Source organism: Cherax quadricarinatus, unplaced genomic scaffold (genome assembly GCF_038502225.1).
Source record: "Cherax quadricarinatus isolate ZL_2023a unplaced genomic scaffold, ASM3850222v1 Contig58, whole genome shotgun sequence".
Lineage (NCBI taxonomy): Eukaryota > Metazoa > Arthropoda > Malacostraca > Decapoda > Parastacidae > Cherax > Cherax quadricarinatus.
Window position 1 is genome coordinate 130,588 of NW_027195084.1, and position 14,200 is coordinate 144,787.

General features: G+C 40.5%; 1 protein-coding gene across 5 annotated transcripts in view; it reads right to left on the reverse strand.

Moving 5' to 3' along the window:
• Positions 1-14,200, reverse strand: part of LOC128701017 (mitochondrial import inner membrane translocase subunit TIM44) — a 62,626-nt gene that overhangs the window by 22,255 nt on the left and 26,171 nt on the right. For all 5 annotated transcript variants that reach the window (XM_070079961.1, XM_070079960.1, XM_070079962.1 and 2 more), the window contains exons 3-7: positions 13,154-13,329; positions 9,181-9,314; positions 7,766-8,004; positions 7,003-7,173; positions 2,242-2,406 (exon numbers count right to left, since the gene is read on the reverse strand). In XM_070079961.1, the coding sequence (XP_069936062.1) occupies positions 2,242-2,406; positions 7,003-7,173; positions 7,766-8,004; positions 9,181-9,314; positions 13,154-13,329 (885 nt within the window). The remainder of the gene's footprint in view (positions 1-2,241; positions 2,407-7,002; positions 7,174-7,765; positions 8,005-9,180; positions 9,315-13,153; positions 13,330-14,200) is intronic.

Below are 14,200 nucleotides of genomic sequence, written 5' to 3' on the forward strand. Positions count from 1 at the left end.
TCTGAGCCGCCTCGGCCTTTCCTTCCCAGCCAGTGTGCCATTGTTTACCAGTGAGTGACGGTCCCCTCACATGCTCCTATGAAATATTTCATAATATTCCATTGATTTTAGTGCTTGCATGTGCTAAATAAGCTACCTTGGCTCCAAATAAAGCTTCTAGTGCCAGCCCTTTGGTAAAGAATGTGAGAAACACATAATTTATGAAAAAGTTTGTAGAAAAATACAAAGATGGTGGTGGTAGAGTGGAAGCAGTTGTGATAGTGGTTGATGAACATAAGAACATAAGAAATGAGGATCACTGCAGCAGGCCTGTTGGCCCATGCTCGGCAAGTCCTTTACAATTCATCCCACTAACGAAACATTTTCCCAACCCAGTCCTCAATGCTACCCAAGAAATAAGCTCTGATAACTCTGTCCACTCATTTGCAAGTCCCAAATGAGTAGATAGAGTTATCAGAGCTTATTTCTTGGGTAGCATTGAGGACTGGGTTGGGAAAATGTTTCGTTAGTGGGATGAATTGTAAAGGACCTGCCGAGCATGGGCCAACAGGCCTGCTGCAGTGATCCTCCTTTCTTATGTTCTTATGTTCATCAACCACTATCACAACTGCTTCCACTCTACCACCACCATCTTTGTATTTTTCTACAAATTTTTTCATAAATTATGTGTTTCTCACATTCTTTACCAAAGGGCTGGCACTAGAAGCTTTCTTTGGTGGTAGTGATGGTGGTAGAAGGTAGTAGTGATGGTGGTAGAAGGTAGTAGTGATGGTGGTAGAAAGTAGTAGTGATGGTGGTAACAGTTGTAATAGTGGTAGAAGGTCGTAGTGATGGTGGTAGTGGGTTCCTTCTTTAGTGATTCAGTGATTCTACCAACTCCTCCAATGTTGTTGGAGTTATATAAGGCTACAAAAACCACCGCTGCCTCAGCTGCTGCTTCACCACCATTATGGACGGCTTACACTCAGTGGCCCTTATATACCCAATAACAACACAACACCTCTCATGACATACGTAATGACTTATTTTATTCATTCTAGAGTATATTCCATGTTTCTATGTTATTAATATTGTTTATTATGTCATATTAGTTGAATTGTGATAGATAAATAAGCCATAGAGTTGATATTAGTGTCATATTCTCCAACAATAAACTTGCCATCCCTCCCTCACACAAACAAATAGCCAATAAGAACATAACAATGGAAGAACACTGCAGGTCTACTGGCCCATACAAGGCAGGTCCTTATCAAAATGACCTCCACCCAAAGCTACCCAACAATTTACTCCCGTACCCAATGACACAAATCAAACTCAGCTCCTCCAACTCGTATATTTGTCCAATCTCTTCTTAAAGCTACCCAAGGTTCTAGCCTCGATCACCCTACTGGTAAGTGTGATGTTAAATAAGAACTTAAGAAAGTAGGAACACTGCAACAGGCCTGCTGGCCCATACTAGGCCAGTCCTTCACAAATCCAACCCACTAACAGAACAAATGCTACCCAAGCAATAAGCTCAGGTGCAAATCCGACTCAAATCCAACCTCTCTCACTCGTGTATTTATCCAACCTAAATTTGAAACTACCCAATGTTTTAGCTTTGATCACCCTACTAGGTAGACCGTTCCACTCATCAACTACCCCTATTACCAATGTTCATTTATACATTTTATTAGTGCCCTAGAGTCCTTATGGAGGGGGATTCCCCTTCCAAATAATCTCTCTTCCCTCTCTCCTCCCTGTCTTCCATTCATCAACAACAGCCTTCAGTAAAGGTAACTGTCATGTTGAATGTTCATTCTTTTGTGCATGTAAATCTATCTTTTAGGTAAAAAAAAAAATTTTTGTTGATACTTCTGGGTGTCTGGAACGAATTAATTGGATTTACATTATTTCTTATGGGGAAAATTGATTTGAAAATCGTCCATTTCAATAATAGTCCCACTTCCAGGAACGGATTATGGACGATTATTGAGGGACCACTGTACTGGACAGCCAAAGATAATGTCTAAACATACAGATAACATTCTACACAGAGAACTACGTTGAAATCCATATATGAATTAATTCACTAATACGTAATGTTTCATTTCTATCAGTAATACACATTCTACATGATTGGTCAAGTTTACATACAAGATTCTTGTTATGAAGCACTAAGTGTTGATGGCCTAAATGAGCTTCGTACAGTTGCCATCGGCCTGGAATCACTTCATAACAAAATTACACCTTCAATATTACCTCTAAATCTGGTCGGATCATGGCTTCCAAAACATTAGGAATCATGTCGTATTCACATTCTAGCAGGAATTTCTCCTTGTCAAAGGTTGGGTCCATTTTACAGATTTCAGTGAGGGCTTCAGATAATTCTGTGCGCTGGAAGACTCCCCCAAATAATTCAGTGACCTGCAAAATTACAATTTGAGATGATTAGTTAAGATGTACGATACATCAATAACTTAGTTAAGATGTACGATACATCAATAACTTAGTTAAGATGTACGATACATCAATAACTTAGTTAAGATGTACGATACATCAATAACTTAGTTAAGATGTGCGATACATCAATAACTTAGTTAAGATGTACGATACATCAATAACTTAGTTAAGATGTACGATACATCAATAACTTAGTTAAGATGTACGATACATCAATAACTTAGTTAAGATGTACGATACATCAATAACTTAGTTAAGATGTACGATACATCAATAACTTAGTTAAGATGTACGATACATCAATAACTTAGTTAAGATGTACGATACATCAATAACTTAGTTAAGATGTACGATACATCAATAACCCACAAAGAGCAGAAAGAAAATTATCATGACGTTTTTGCTCTGACTTCAAACATTAACTAGTTATAATTTTCCCTCTATGTGTTATCCATGTATTGTTCCAGTCACAGTATTGTTCCAGTCACAGTATTGTTCCAGTCACAGTATTGTTCCAGTCACAGTATTGTTCCAGTCACAGTATTGTTCCAGTCACAGTATTGTTCCAGTCACAGTATTGTTCCAGTCACAGTATTGTTCCAGTCACAGTATTGTTCCAGTCACAGTATTGTTCCAGTCACAGTATTGTCTTTATTCTTTAAGATGTGCTATGATCAAGAATCTGTTACCTGTTAATGGTTTTGGGGAGTATGCTTCCCTACAGTCTGGTCTCAGACCAGACCTCCTAACAGTCTGGTCTCAGACCAGACCTCCCTACAGTCTGGTCTCAGACCAGACCTCCTAACAGTCTGGTCTCAGACCAGACCTCCTAACAGTGTGGTCTCAGACCAGACCTCCTAACAGTCTGGTCTCAGACCAGACCTCCTAACAGTGTGGTCTCAGACCAGACCTCCTAACAGTCTGGTCTCAGACCAGACCTCCTAACAGTCTGGTCTCAGACCAGACCTCCTAACAGTCTGGTCTCAGACCAGACCTCCTAACAGTCTGGTCTCAGACCAGACCTCCTAACAGTCTGGTCTCAGACCAGACCTCCTAACAGTCTGGTCTCAGACCAGACCTCCTAAGCTGGGATTATCTTCACATCAAGATGTATATAACTGGTGCTTGGCAGATGAATTATCTCTATAATACTGTACTAAAGTTAAAATTGTTATTTTACTCACATTAAGGATAACATTAACATCAATATTACTCTCTACAGGGATATCTATCATACTTTTTTTCCCCAACAAACTGGCCATATCCCACTGAAGCAAGGCGACCGAAAAAGAAAATTTTTTTTTTTTTAACCCTTCAACGGTCCAAACAGATCGACGTTCAAATTCATAATGCTCCAAAAGCAGATCTATTTTTTTTTACATATTTTCAAATATAACAAAAAAAAATGTAGATAAAAGTTTTTTTTACACATTTTCAAATGTAAAACAAAAAAGATCTACATTTTTTACATACTTTCAGATGTTGCAAAAAACGTATATATACGCTTGGACCATTTAAGGGTTAAATTTAGTAATGTATACAGGAGAAGGGGGTTACTAGCCCCTTGTTCCCGGCACTTTAGTCACCTCTGACGACAAGCATGGCTTACAGGGGAAGGATTCTGTTCCATTCTTCCATGGAGAATCATCATACATATGTTGGCTTTATACAATGTAATACTGGTACTGTACACTACCAGTAGCACATTGTATAAGTACTTTTCTGTACTTTTAAGTACTTATAAATACTGATATCACTGTGTGACACTGGTCTAGCTTTGAAAACTAAAATTAATTTATTACAAAATCTAGTCGTATCTCCAGCCATTTAACTTATTTTTGGTGCCATAATACAATAAATACATTCTTAGTAAACCAATGTAGATACAGTATATCACCGATTCTCCAGCAGCTTATTAAGCACGAAACATTTTCTAGCTGTCGTATTCATTCTGCCACATAAATGTTTTTTTTTTTTTTCAACAAGTCGGTTGTCTCCCACCGAGGCAGGGTGACCCACCGAGGCAGGGTGACCCACCGAGGCAGGGTGACCCACCGAGGCAGGGTGACCCAAAAAAGAAAGAAAATCCCCAAAAAGAAAATACTTCCATCATCATTCAACACTTTCACCACACTCACACATTATCACTGTTTTTGCAGAGGTGCTCAGAATACAACAGTTTAGAAGCATATACGTATAAAGATACACAACATATCCCTCCAAACTGCTAATATCCCGAACACCTCCTTTAAAGTGCAGGCATTGTACTTCCCATTTCCAGGACTCAAGTCCGACTATAAGAAAACAACCGGTTTCCCTGAATCCCTTCACTAAATATTACCCTGCTCACACTCCAACAGATCGTCAGGTCCCAAGTACCATTCGTCTCCATTCACTCCTATCTAACACGCTCACGCACGCTTGCTGGAAGTCCAAGCCCCTTGCCCACAAAACCTCCTTTACCCCCTCTCTCCAACCCTTTCGAGGACGACCCCTACCCCAACTTCCTTCCCCTATAGATTTATATGCTTTCCATGTCATTCTACTTTGATCCATTCTCTCTAAATGACCAAACCACCTCAACAACCCCTCTTCTGCCCTCTGACTAATACTTTTATTAACTCCACACCTTTTCCTAATTTCCACACTCCGAATTTTCTGCATAATATTTACACCACACATTGCCCTTAAACAGGACATCTCCACTGCCTCCAACCGTCTCCTCGCTGCTGCATTTACCACCCAAGCTTCACACCCATATAAGAGTGTTGATACTACTATACTTTCATACATTCCCTTCTTTGCCTCCATAGATAATGTTTTTTGACTCCACACATACCTCAACGCGCCACTCACCTAAATGTACTGCAGGAAATTAATGTGAACAACATGTGTGTACGTATATTATTATTATTATAATCAAAAAGCACTGAACCTACAAGGGTCATACAGAACAAGCGTGTATTAAATAATTTTATGCGGTGGTGTTGATAGTTTGACAAACTACACTGCCTGACTATCACATTTTACACTGCCTGACTATCACATTTTACACTGCCTGACTATCACATTTTACACTGCCTAACCATCATGTTCTATACTGCTTAACTTTATCACGTTCTACACTGCCTATCATATTATGTTAAGTTACATTCTACAGTATTACTACAATATGGCCTCTCCTTGTTTAGCAACGTACTCGTTTACCGACGATTCAAATTTACGACGGCGTCTCTGAGCAGTTTGTATACCTAAATAATGTATATTAGAGCTGATTTCCTCTATTTTGTTTATTACAATATACAGTACACTGCTGTATAAACATTTAAAAATATACTAAAAATGTTATAAATGGTACAAAGGCGACATTAAAACAATATCAAAGATGGTTGTATATTATGCTCCTCAGTGACAAATTTGTTTACCGATGTGGTCGTAGGAATGGAACTTCGTCGTTAAGTGAGGAGAGGCCGTATATAAGACCATTGCAAAAATTTAAACTTACATTTGAATCTTAAATAAGCATATTTAATCCTTAAACTGTCCAAACATAGATCTACGTTTGTACGTGTAGCGCTCCGACCTTGATTTTCTCCATAAGAATGTAAAAAAAAACATAGATATATGTTCAGAGCACTATGCGAGCAAACGTAGATCTACGTTTGGGCAGTTTAAGGATTAATAACATAGTGCATTTTGTAAATAAGTTTCCAAAGATTCTATTTTAAATACTTATAATCATAATCCAACCTTAAGTAATAACTGACTTTTTTTTTTCTTGAAATTCATAAATTTATTGTTTACAAACTCTTAATGTCCTTGTATATAAGCAATTAATTAGTTATTGCCATTTTAGTCTTCAGTTTGGCCAAAATGTTCTGCAATAACTATGGGGTTGCAACATGCGTAACTAAATGTCAATCATCACATTGTATCATGCTGAAATATTATTTTTATTATCACACTGGCCGATTCCCACCAAGGCAGGGTGGCCCGAAAAAGAAAATATTATTATTATTATTATTATTATTAATATTATTATTCTTTCTATGCGCTGGCAGTATCCCACCCAGGGAGGGTGACCCAAAAAGAAAAACAAAAGTTTCTCTTTTTAACTTTAGTAATGTATACAGGAGAAGGGGTTACTAGCCCCTTGCTCCCGGCATTTTAGTCGCCTCTTACAACACGCATGGCTTATGGAGGAAGAATTCTGTTCCACTTCCCCATGGAGGTAAGAGGAAATAAACAAGAAGAAGAACTACTAAGAAAATAGGAGAAAACCCAGAGAGGTGTGTATATATATATGCTTGTACATGTATGTGTAGTGTGACATAAGTGTAAGTAGAAGTAGCAAGACATACCTGAAATATTGCTTGTTTATGAGACAGAAAAAAGAAGACACCAGCAATCCTACCATCATGCAAAACAATTACAGGCTTTCGTTTTACACTCACTTGGCAGGACGGTAGTACCTCCCTGGGCGGTTACTGTCTACCAACCTACTACCTAGGATTATTATTATTATTATTATTATAATAATAGAGAGGTGCTGCCACATACCTTATCCTTGACGAGAGCGGAGGCTCGTACAATGGGATTATCACTCTCGTCTAACTTAGTTTTCCACACCAGTAGTCGGTTAATGTAAGCATTATTGTCTCGGAAGTTTTGCCAACTTTGAGCGAACTGGGAATCCTTGTGAAGCGTTACACCTCTTGCCTCAGTATTGGCCTGCAATGTTACCACTATGTAGTATTGTTAATGTTACCACTATTATTGTCAATGTTATCACTATTATTTTACTCAGGAATGAATGACTTACATTGTAAATATTTCTTCTTGGCCACTTTTAATACACCAATTATCTCCCACCAGTGTGTGAGACCCAAAAGAAAAGAGAAAACATATTCACCATCACTCAGTCAATTACCGTCTCAATAGAAGTGTGCTGACATAACAGTTCAAACAGTTGTCAGAGGAGCAAGACTGCCACAACTCCTTCAGAGTGTAAGCACTGTATTTCCCACCCTCCAGGACTCAAGTCCAGCTACTTGGTTTCTCGAATCCCTTAATAAATGTTGTGTTGCTCACACTCCAACAGCATTTCAAGTCATAAAATCCATTTGGTTCCACACACTCCTATCTAACGTGCTCAGGCACACTTGCTGAAAATCAAAGCCCCTTGCACACAAAACCTCCTTTACTCCCTCCCACCAACCTCCTCTCCACTCACTCTACTATGACATACTCACACCTGATTAATTACTATCTTTCGAAGTAAAAGTCCAATGATTAATTTTATGCGCCAAATACACACAAATACCTGAATAATTCTTTTTTCAGCTTCTGGATCTCGTTCCACTCGCTTACGTAAGGTGACTGGAGCTCTGTAGACTCTCGCTCCGGCTCCGCCAAAAGTGGAATGATCAATTTCTTCTTTGACTGCCTTAGCTGTGTCCGAGATAGTTTTGTAAGTCTGTGTTTTGCTAAGTTCCTCACTCTTCTGGGAGATTGTCTGGCCAACTTTCTGTGCTTGTTTAGTGGCCTCTTCAGTAAGTTTGGCTGGAAAGATATTAAACAAGAATGTACATATTTTCTTCTTTCTCTTTCAACTTTAGTAATGTATACAGGAGAAGGGGTTACTAGCCCCTTGCTCCCAGTATTTTAGTCGCCTCTTATGACACGCATGGCTTATGGAGGAAGAATTCTGTTGCACTTCTCAATGGAGATAAGCAGAAATAAACAAGAACTAGAAAGAAGGTGTGTATATATATGCTTGTACATATATGTGTAGTGTGACCTAAGTGTAAGTAGAAGTAGCAAGATGTACCTGAAACCTTGCATGTTTATGAGACAGAAAAAAGACACCAGCAATCTTACTATCATGTAAAAATTACAGGTTTTTGTTTTACTTTCACATACTTTTACTCTGTCATAAATTAGCATTACAATAATATTATATTCATGGGAAAACAAGAAACCAAAAAGTGACATACATCATCTAGGGAATGGGAGGCAGTGAGAGTTGAGGAATGGGAGACTACAGGTGATCATTGACTTACAATGGTTCAACTTGAATATTTCATCAGCTTTACCATGGTGCAAGAGGAATTACTTTGCAGATAAATGTTTTTTTTATTAACACATCAGCCATCTCACACCAAGGCACAGTGGCCCAAAAAAGAAAAACTTTCATCATTCACTCCATCACTGTCTTGCCAGAGGCACACAGTACAGTTATAAAACTGCAGTACAGTTATAAAACTGCAACATTAACACCCCTCCTTCAGAGTGCCGGCACTGTGCTTCCCACCTCCAGGACTCAAGTCCGACCTGCCAGTTTCCCTGAATCCCGTCATAAATATTGCCTCGCTCACACTCCAACAGCAGATAAAACTTAAGATAACTACCCATAACTTGTATCCATTTATTTAATTTTCAATACTTCTAGTTACATCAACTGTTTATTTACTTATTCAGTAACTGTAGCATTTTAATTATTAATCATATATTCATATTCAACTAGCGATATTTTCAATTTCCAACGGGTTCGTTGGAACGTAACCTCACGGTAAGTCAAGGAGCACCTGCTAGTTAGAATTCCTTGGATCAAAACACCATCACTAGCATTCCTCTACCAGTCACTGGAACAACTAACTTTTTTCCATCTGTAAAAAAGTTCTTTCAATAGCTAGAAGATGAGTTATGTCACAAATTAAAGAAATGCAGTTTACTAACAGGCTTTCTGAAGAATTTCTGCTTTTTGAGCTTCCTCTACAGTTTCTGCGACTCGCTTTTTGATGGTATAAAACTGCTGTCTGGCACGTTTGCTGCCTTCTGCGGTCTCTTCCTCCACAGTGTGATACTTTTCTCTGTAACACAAACAAAAATAAAATTAGAGTTGTACCCTGGAAAGGTATAATAACAGAGTTGTACCCTGGAAAGTTACAATAACAGTTGCACCCTAGAAAGGTACAATAACTTTGTATCTGTACTCTGGAAAGGTACAGTAAGACAAAAGCATGAACTCTTAATGATTACAATGTTTTGTTCATAAGGCAGAAACAGCATTTCTGTTATCAAATTCCATACTGTTTTTGTCTCACAGTCCAGTATTACAGACATCTTACAGATATAATTACAGATAATCCTCACTAAATGACTGTTCATTATACAGCGGGACCCCTGTATCCACAGGGATACATTCCAGGGACCTGCTGGGGATACTAAATCCTGGACAGTGGCAAACCTTATATATACGTCCTATTATAAAGTTTAATTGATAAATTATACACAATAAGTGGGGAATTATCACTTTTTCACTGATAGGAAGCACTTGACGGCTTCTCTTTGGCTTTGAACAACTGCCAGCTTCTCTACTTTTGCACTTTGGGGCCATTATTATCCAAAATTAAGAGGCATAATTGGGTCACAGTAAATAGTGGATAACCGAAACCATGGACACCGAAACAGTGGATATGGGGGTTCTACTAGATAATATTTCAATTGTGAAATGCAAAGTTTGTGTGGGTCATTAAGGAGTTTCAAAGGCTTTATCCTCCATGCACTAATAACCAGACACAAACTTTCCCCATTACAGGAGTCCCCCCTAGTATCCACGGATGATAAGTTGCAAGACCTGCTGAGACTACCTGAAACCCAGGAGTCCCCCCTGGTATCCATGGATGATAAGTTGCAAGACCTGCTGAGACTACCTGAAACCCAGGAGTCCCCCCTGGTATCCATGGATGATAAGTTGCAAGACCTGCTGAGACTACCTGAAACCCAGGAGTCCCCCCTGGTATCCATGGATGATAAGTTGCAAGACCTGCTGAGACTACCTGAAACCCAGGAGTCCCCCCTGGTATCCACGGATGATAAGTTGCAAGACCTGCTGAGACTACCGGAAATCCAGGAGTCCCCCCTGGCATCCATGGACGATAAGTTGCAAGACCTGCTGAGACTACCGGAAATCCAGGAGTCCCCCCTGGCATCCATGGATGATAAGTTGCAAGACCTGCTGAGACTACCGGAAATCCAGGAGTCCCCCCTGGTATCCATGGATGATAAGTTGCAAGACCTGCTGAGACCCCCAGAAACCCAGGAGTCCCCCCTGGTATCCACGGATGATAAGTTGCAAGACCTGCTGAGACTACCTGAAACCCAGGATGGTATACAACACTTTATGTAAGTTATTTTTCACTAACATACATCCCTATGATAAAATTTAATTAATAAATTATACACAATAAGACATTACTAACATTAAATAATAAAATACATTGTACATTATCATATTTGTGCTCTCTCTCTCTCTCTCCCCCCTCTCCCCACTCTCTTTCCCTTCTCTCCCTCTCTCCCCCACTCTCTTTCCCTCCCCTCCCTCTCTCCCCCTCTCTTTTTTTTCTCTCCTCCCTCTCTAATACATGGGATTCTAACATCATAGCTTAACCCTCAAGGGACAATGGAACAATGAAAAATATTTTGTACACACACACACAGCTTAAACACGTTACATTTTTAAGATGGTTTTGCCACATTATTCAGAATGGCCCACAATTTGAAACTTGTGAATCATTTATTTCTTGAATTTTCCATTTAATATTTTTGGGTCGTGGTAAACCGGAGATGACTGAACCTGCGGAAAGCAAATCCAGATACGAATGGGGGTTCTACTGTATATAAGTGACACAGGGTGGGGGTTCTACCAAATATAACTGACACACAGCAGGGTTTCTACTGCATATTAAAACTGATGCAGGGCAGGGGTTCTACTCTATATGATAACTTATTGACTCATGAAGTCGTAATCCCGCCACAATGATGGGAGATTCATCTGAAAAAACTTGCATTTGTGGTTGCAGTGGTGGCCTGTGCCAACCTCCCTATGGTGTATAAGTATACCTAGTTGGATGAATCTTACTGTAGCCAGCTGGCACAGTGGCTTACGCGCTGGCCCAGTGGCTTACGCGCTTGCCCAGTGGCTTACGCGCTGGCCCAGTGGCTTACGCGCTTGCCCAGTGGCTTACGCGCTGGCCCAGTGGCTTACGCACTGGCCCAGTGGCTTACGCGCTGGCCCAGTGGCTTACGCGCTGGCCCAGTGGCTTACGCGCTGGCCCAGTGGCTTACGCGCTGGCCCAGTGGCTTACGCGCTGGCCCAGTGGCTTACGCGCTGGCCCAGTGGCTTACGCGCTGGCCCAGTGGCTTACGCGCTGGCCCAGTGGCTTACGCGCTGGCCCAGTGGCTTACGCGCTGGCCCAGTGGCTTACGCGCTGGCCCAGTGGCTTACGCGCTGGCCCAGTGGCTTACGCGCTGGCCCAGTGGCTTACGCGCTGGCCCAGTGGCTTACGCGCTGGCCCAGTGGCTTACGCGCTGGCCGAGTGGCTTACGCGCTGGCCCAGTGGCTTACGCGCTGGCCCAGTGGCTTACGCGCTGGCCCAGTGGCTTACGCGCTGGCCCAGTGGCTTACGCGCTGGCCTGGAGTTTTATGACTCCCTCGCCATGAGTTCAATCCCTGCCTGTGGTATGGTTTGGTTCAATAAAACTTATTTCTTGGATTGGGAAATTGTATAATTCAGAATAATGTTAGTCTCAAGCATTTCATCTTAACACTGATCATAACCGCTCATTCTGCCATGTGCAGAATGCGTGGTCGTGTGTCCCAGCCAGAAGAGAAAGGCAGGAAACAAAGGAGATAATGAAAACTTGACAATAAGGAGTACAATCGTCCCTTTAAACTTTGACTATCTATGATTTACACTGAAGTGCAACCAGAACGGGTGCAGTTTCAACCCATGGCCAGTGAGACCTAAAACTCCAGGCCAGTGTGTTAACCACTGCACCAACTGGCTACAATAAGAGTCATTCAACTAAGTACATTTCTATACACCCTAACAGAGAGGTTAGCATGGGACCCAGCCGGTCCCTGATGCTTTTATAATTCTCTTATTACAATTTTGTCAACCAGCTAAGAGCTTCAATTTTGTGATCTAATAGGTTCAATTTAGTGAACCAATTAATAGGATCAATTTTGTGAACCAACTAATAGGTTCAATTTTGTGAACCAGCTAAAAGGTTCAATTTTGTGAACTAATAGGCTCAATTTTGTGAACCAACTAATAGGTTAAATTTTGTGAACCAACTAATAGGTTCAATTTTCCATCTTGTTTGATTCATTGACTTTTTCCACACTAAATTTTGGTTTCTTCTGGCAATTATTTCTGAAGATATCAATATTAACCAGATTAGTGATATATTACAGTGATAAACTCCATCAAATATAAAATAAAGAAAACTGAAACAAAACTTATTCTGGGAACTTAATGTTGAAATACTCAAGGTTTCAAATTGATGAAGGTTAAATATATGAAAGATTGCAGAGATGTAAACATGAAGTTGGATCTTAACCCGCACCGCACAAATAACCAGCACATGGGAGATTGACCCTTATGACAATGTTCTGGACTATTAACAAGTGTGTAACTTGTTAATAGTCCAAGTTAATAATAATAATAATAATAATAATAATGATATTTTATTTTAACATGATATACGTTTTTACAAGTTGAACTGAAATGCACATCGATGTAATCTTTCTCCTATGTGCGGGTTAGTTGTGTATTGTTCCAGTCACGGCACTGCACCTTCTTATTCTTTTCAAACCCACATAGCAGAACCAGAGCTGGAGCTCAACTCATCAAAGATTACAAACCTGACTTTCTGTAGCGCTTCAGACTTCTCCAGTTTCTGCATATCTTTTCTGAACTCTTTTATACTTTCTTTCATCTTCTGATTTCTGGTCATCTCTTCTCTTAAATTTTCGATGATCTTGCCGAAGAAGGTTGGCGGCCGTTGAGGCGGCGGTGTAGCGCTGTAACATCTTTCTACCTGAATATTAAATACCATCAATAACTAAAGTGCAATGAACATTTGTCAATGTTCAATAATAACCCACCTGGAGACACAAACTCGGGAGATTAATTAATGTGTATAGTACAAGTGCCATTCGACTTATGACCGAGCTTGGTTCTGACGAACTGGTCACGAGTCAAAATGGACACAAGTCGAACCTTAGAAAATTGCCGACATACTGGGCAGGGCATAATGTCAAATCTTTGCTATATAAAGTACCTACACAGTATCATATGTTACTTTTTACTAAATATTTTACTACTGTATATGCTGCCAGATGTACAGTCATAAGTGCGAGCGGTAGTATGTCAAGCAGGTCGGAAGTCAGATGGTACTTGTATTTTGACTCCTGGGATCCTCTTCAACAGAAGAGGATCCCAGAAGAGGGTTGAAATATACACACCAATTAATCCCCAGAGTTTGTTTCCACGTGGGTTATTACTGAGCATTAACGTTTGAAATGCCAAACACAATCTGGGAGGGTGAGAGTGTCTCAATATTATTATTATATTTATCTGAGGCACTCAACTTGTTCCGGGCGTTCAACACAAGGAGTGGTGGAGCCTCCAACCCTCGTTCAGTCTGTGTCATTCAACACAAGGAGTGGTGGAGCCTCCAACCCTCGTTCAGTCTGTGTTGTTGAGCACAAGGAGTGGTGGAGCCTCCAACCCTCGTTCAGTCTGTGTCATTCAACACAAGGAGTGGTGGAGCCTCCAACCCTCGTTCAGTCTGTGTTGTTGAGCACAAGGAGTGGTGGAGCCTCCAACCCTCGTTCAGTCTGTGTCATTCAACACAAGGAGTGGTGGAGCCTCCAACCCTCGTTCAGTCTGTGTTGTTGAGCACAAGG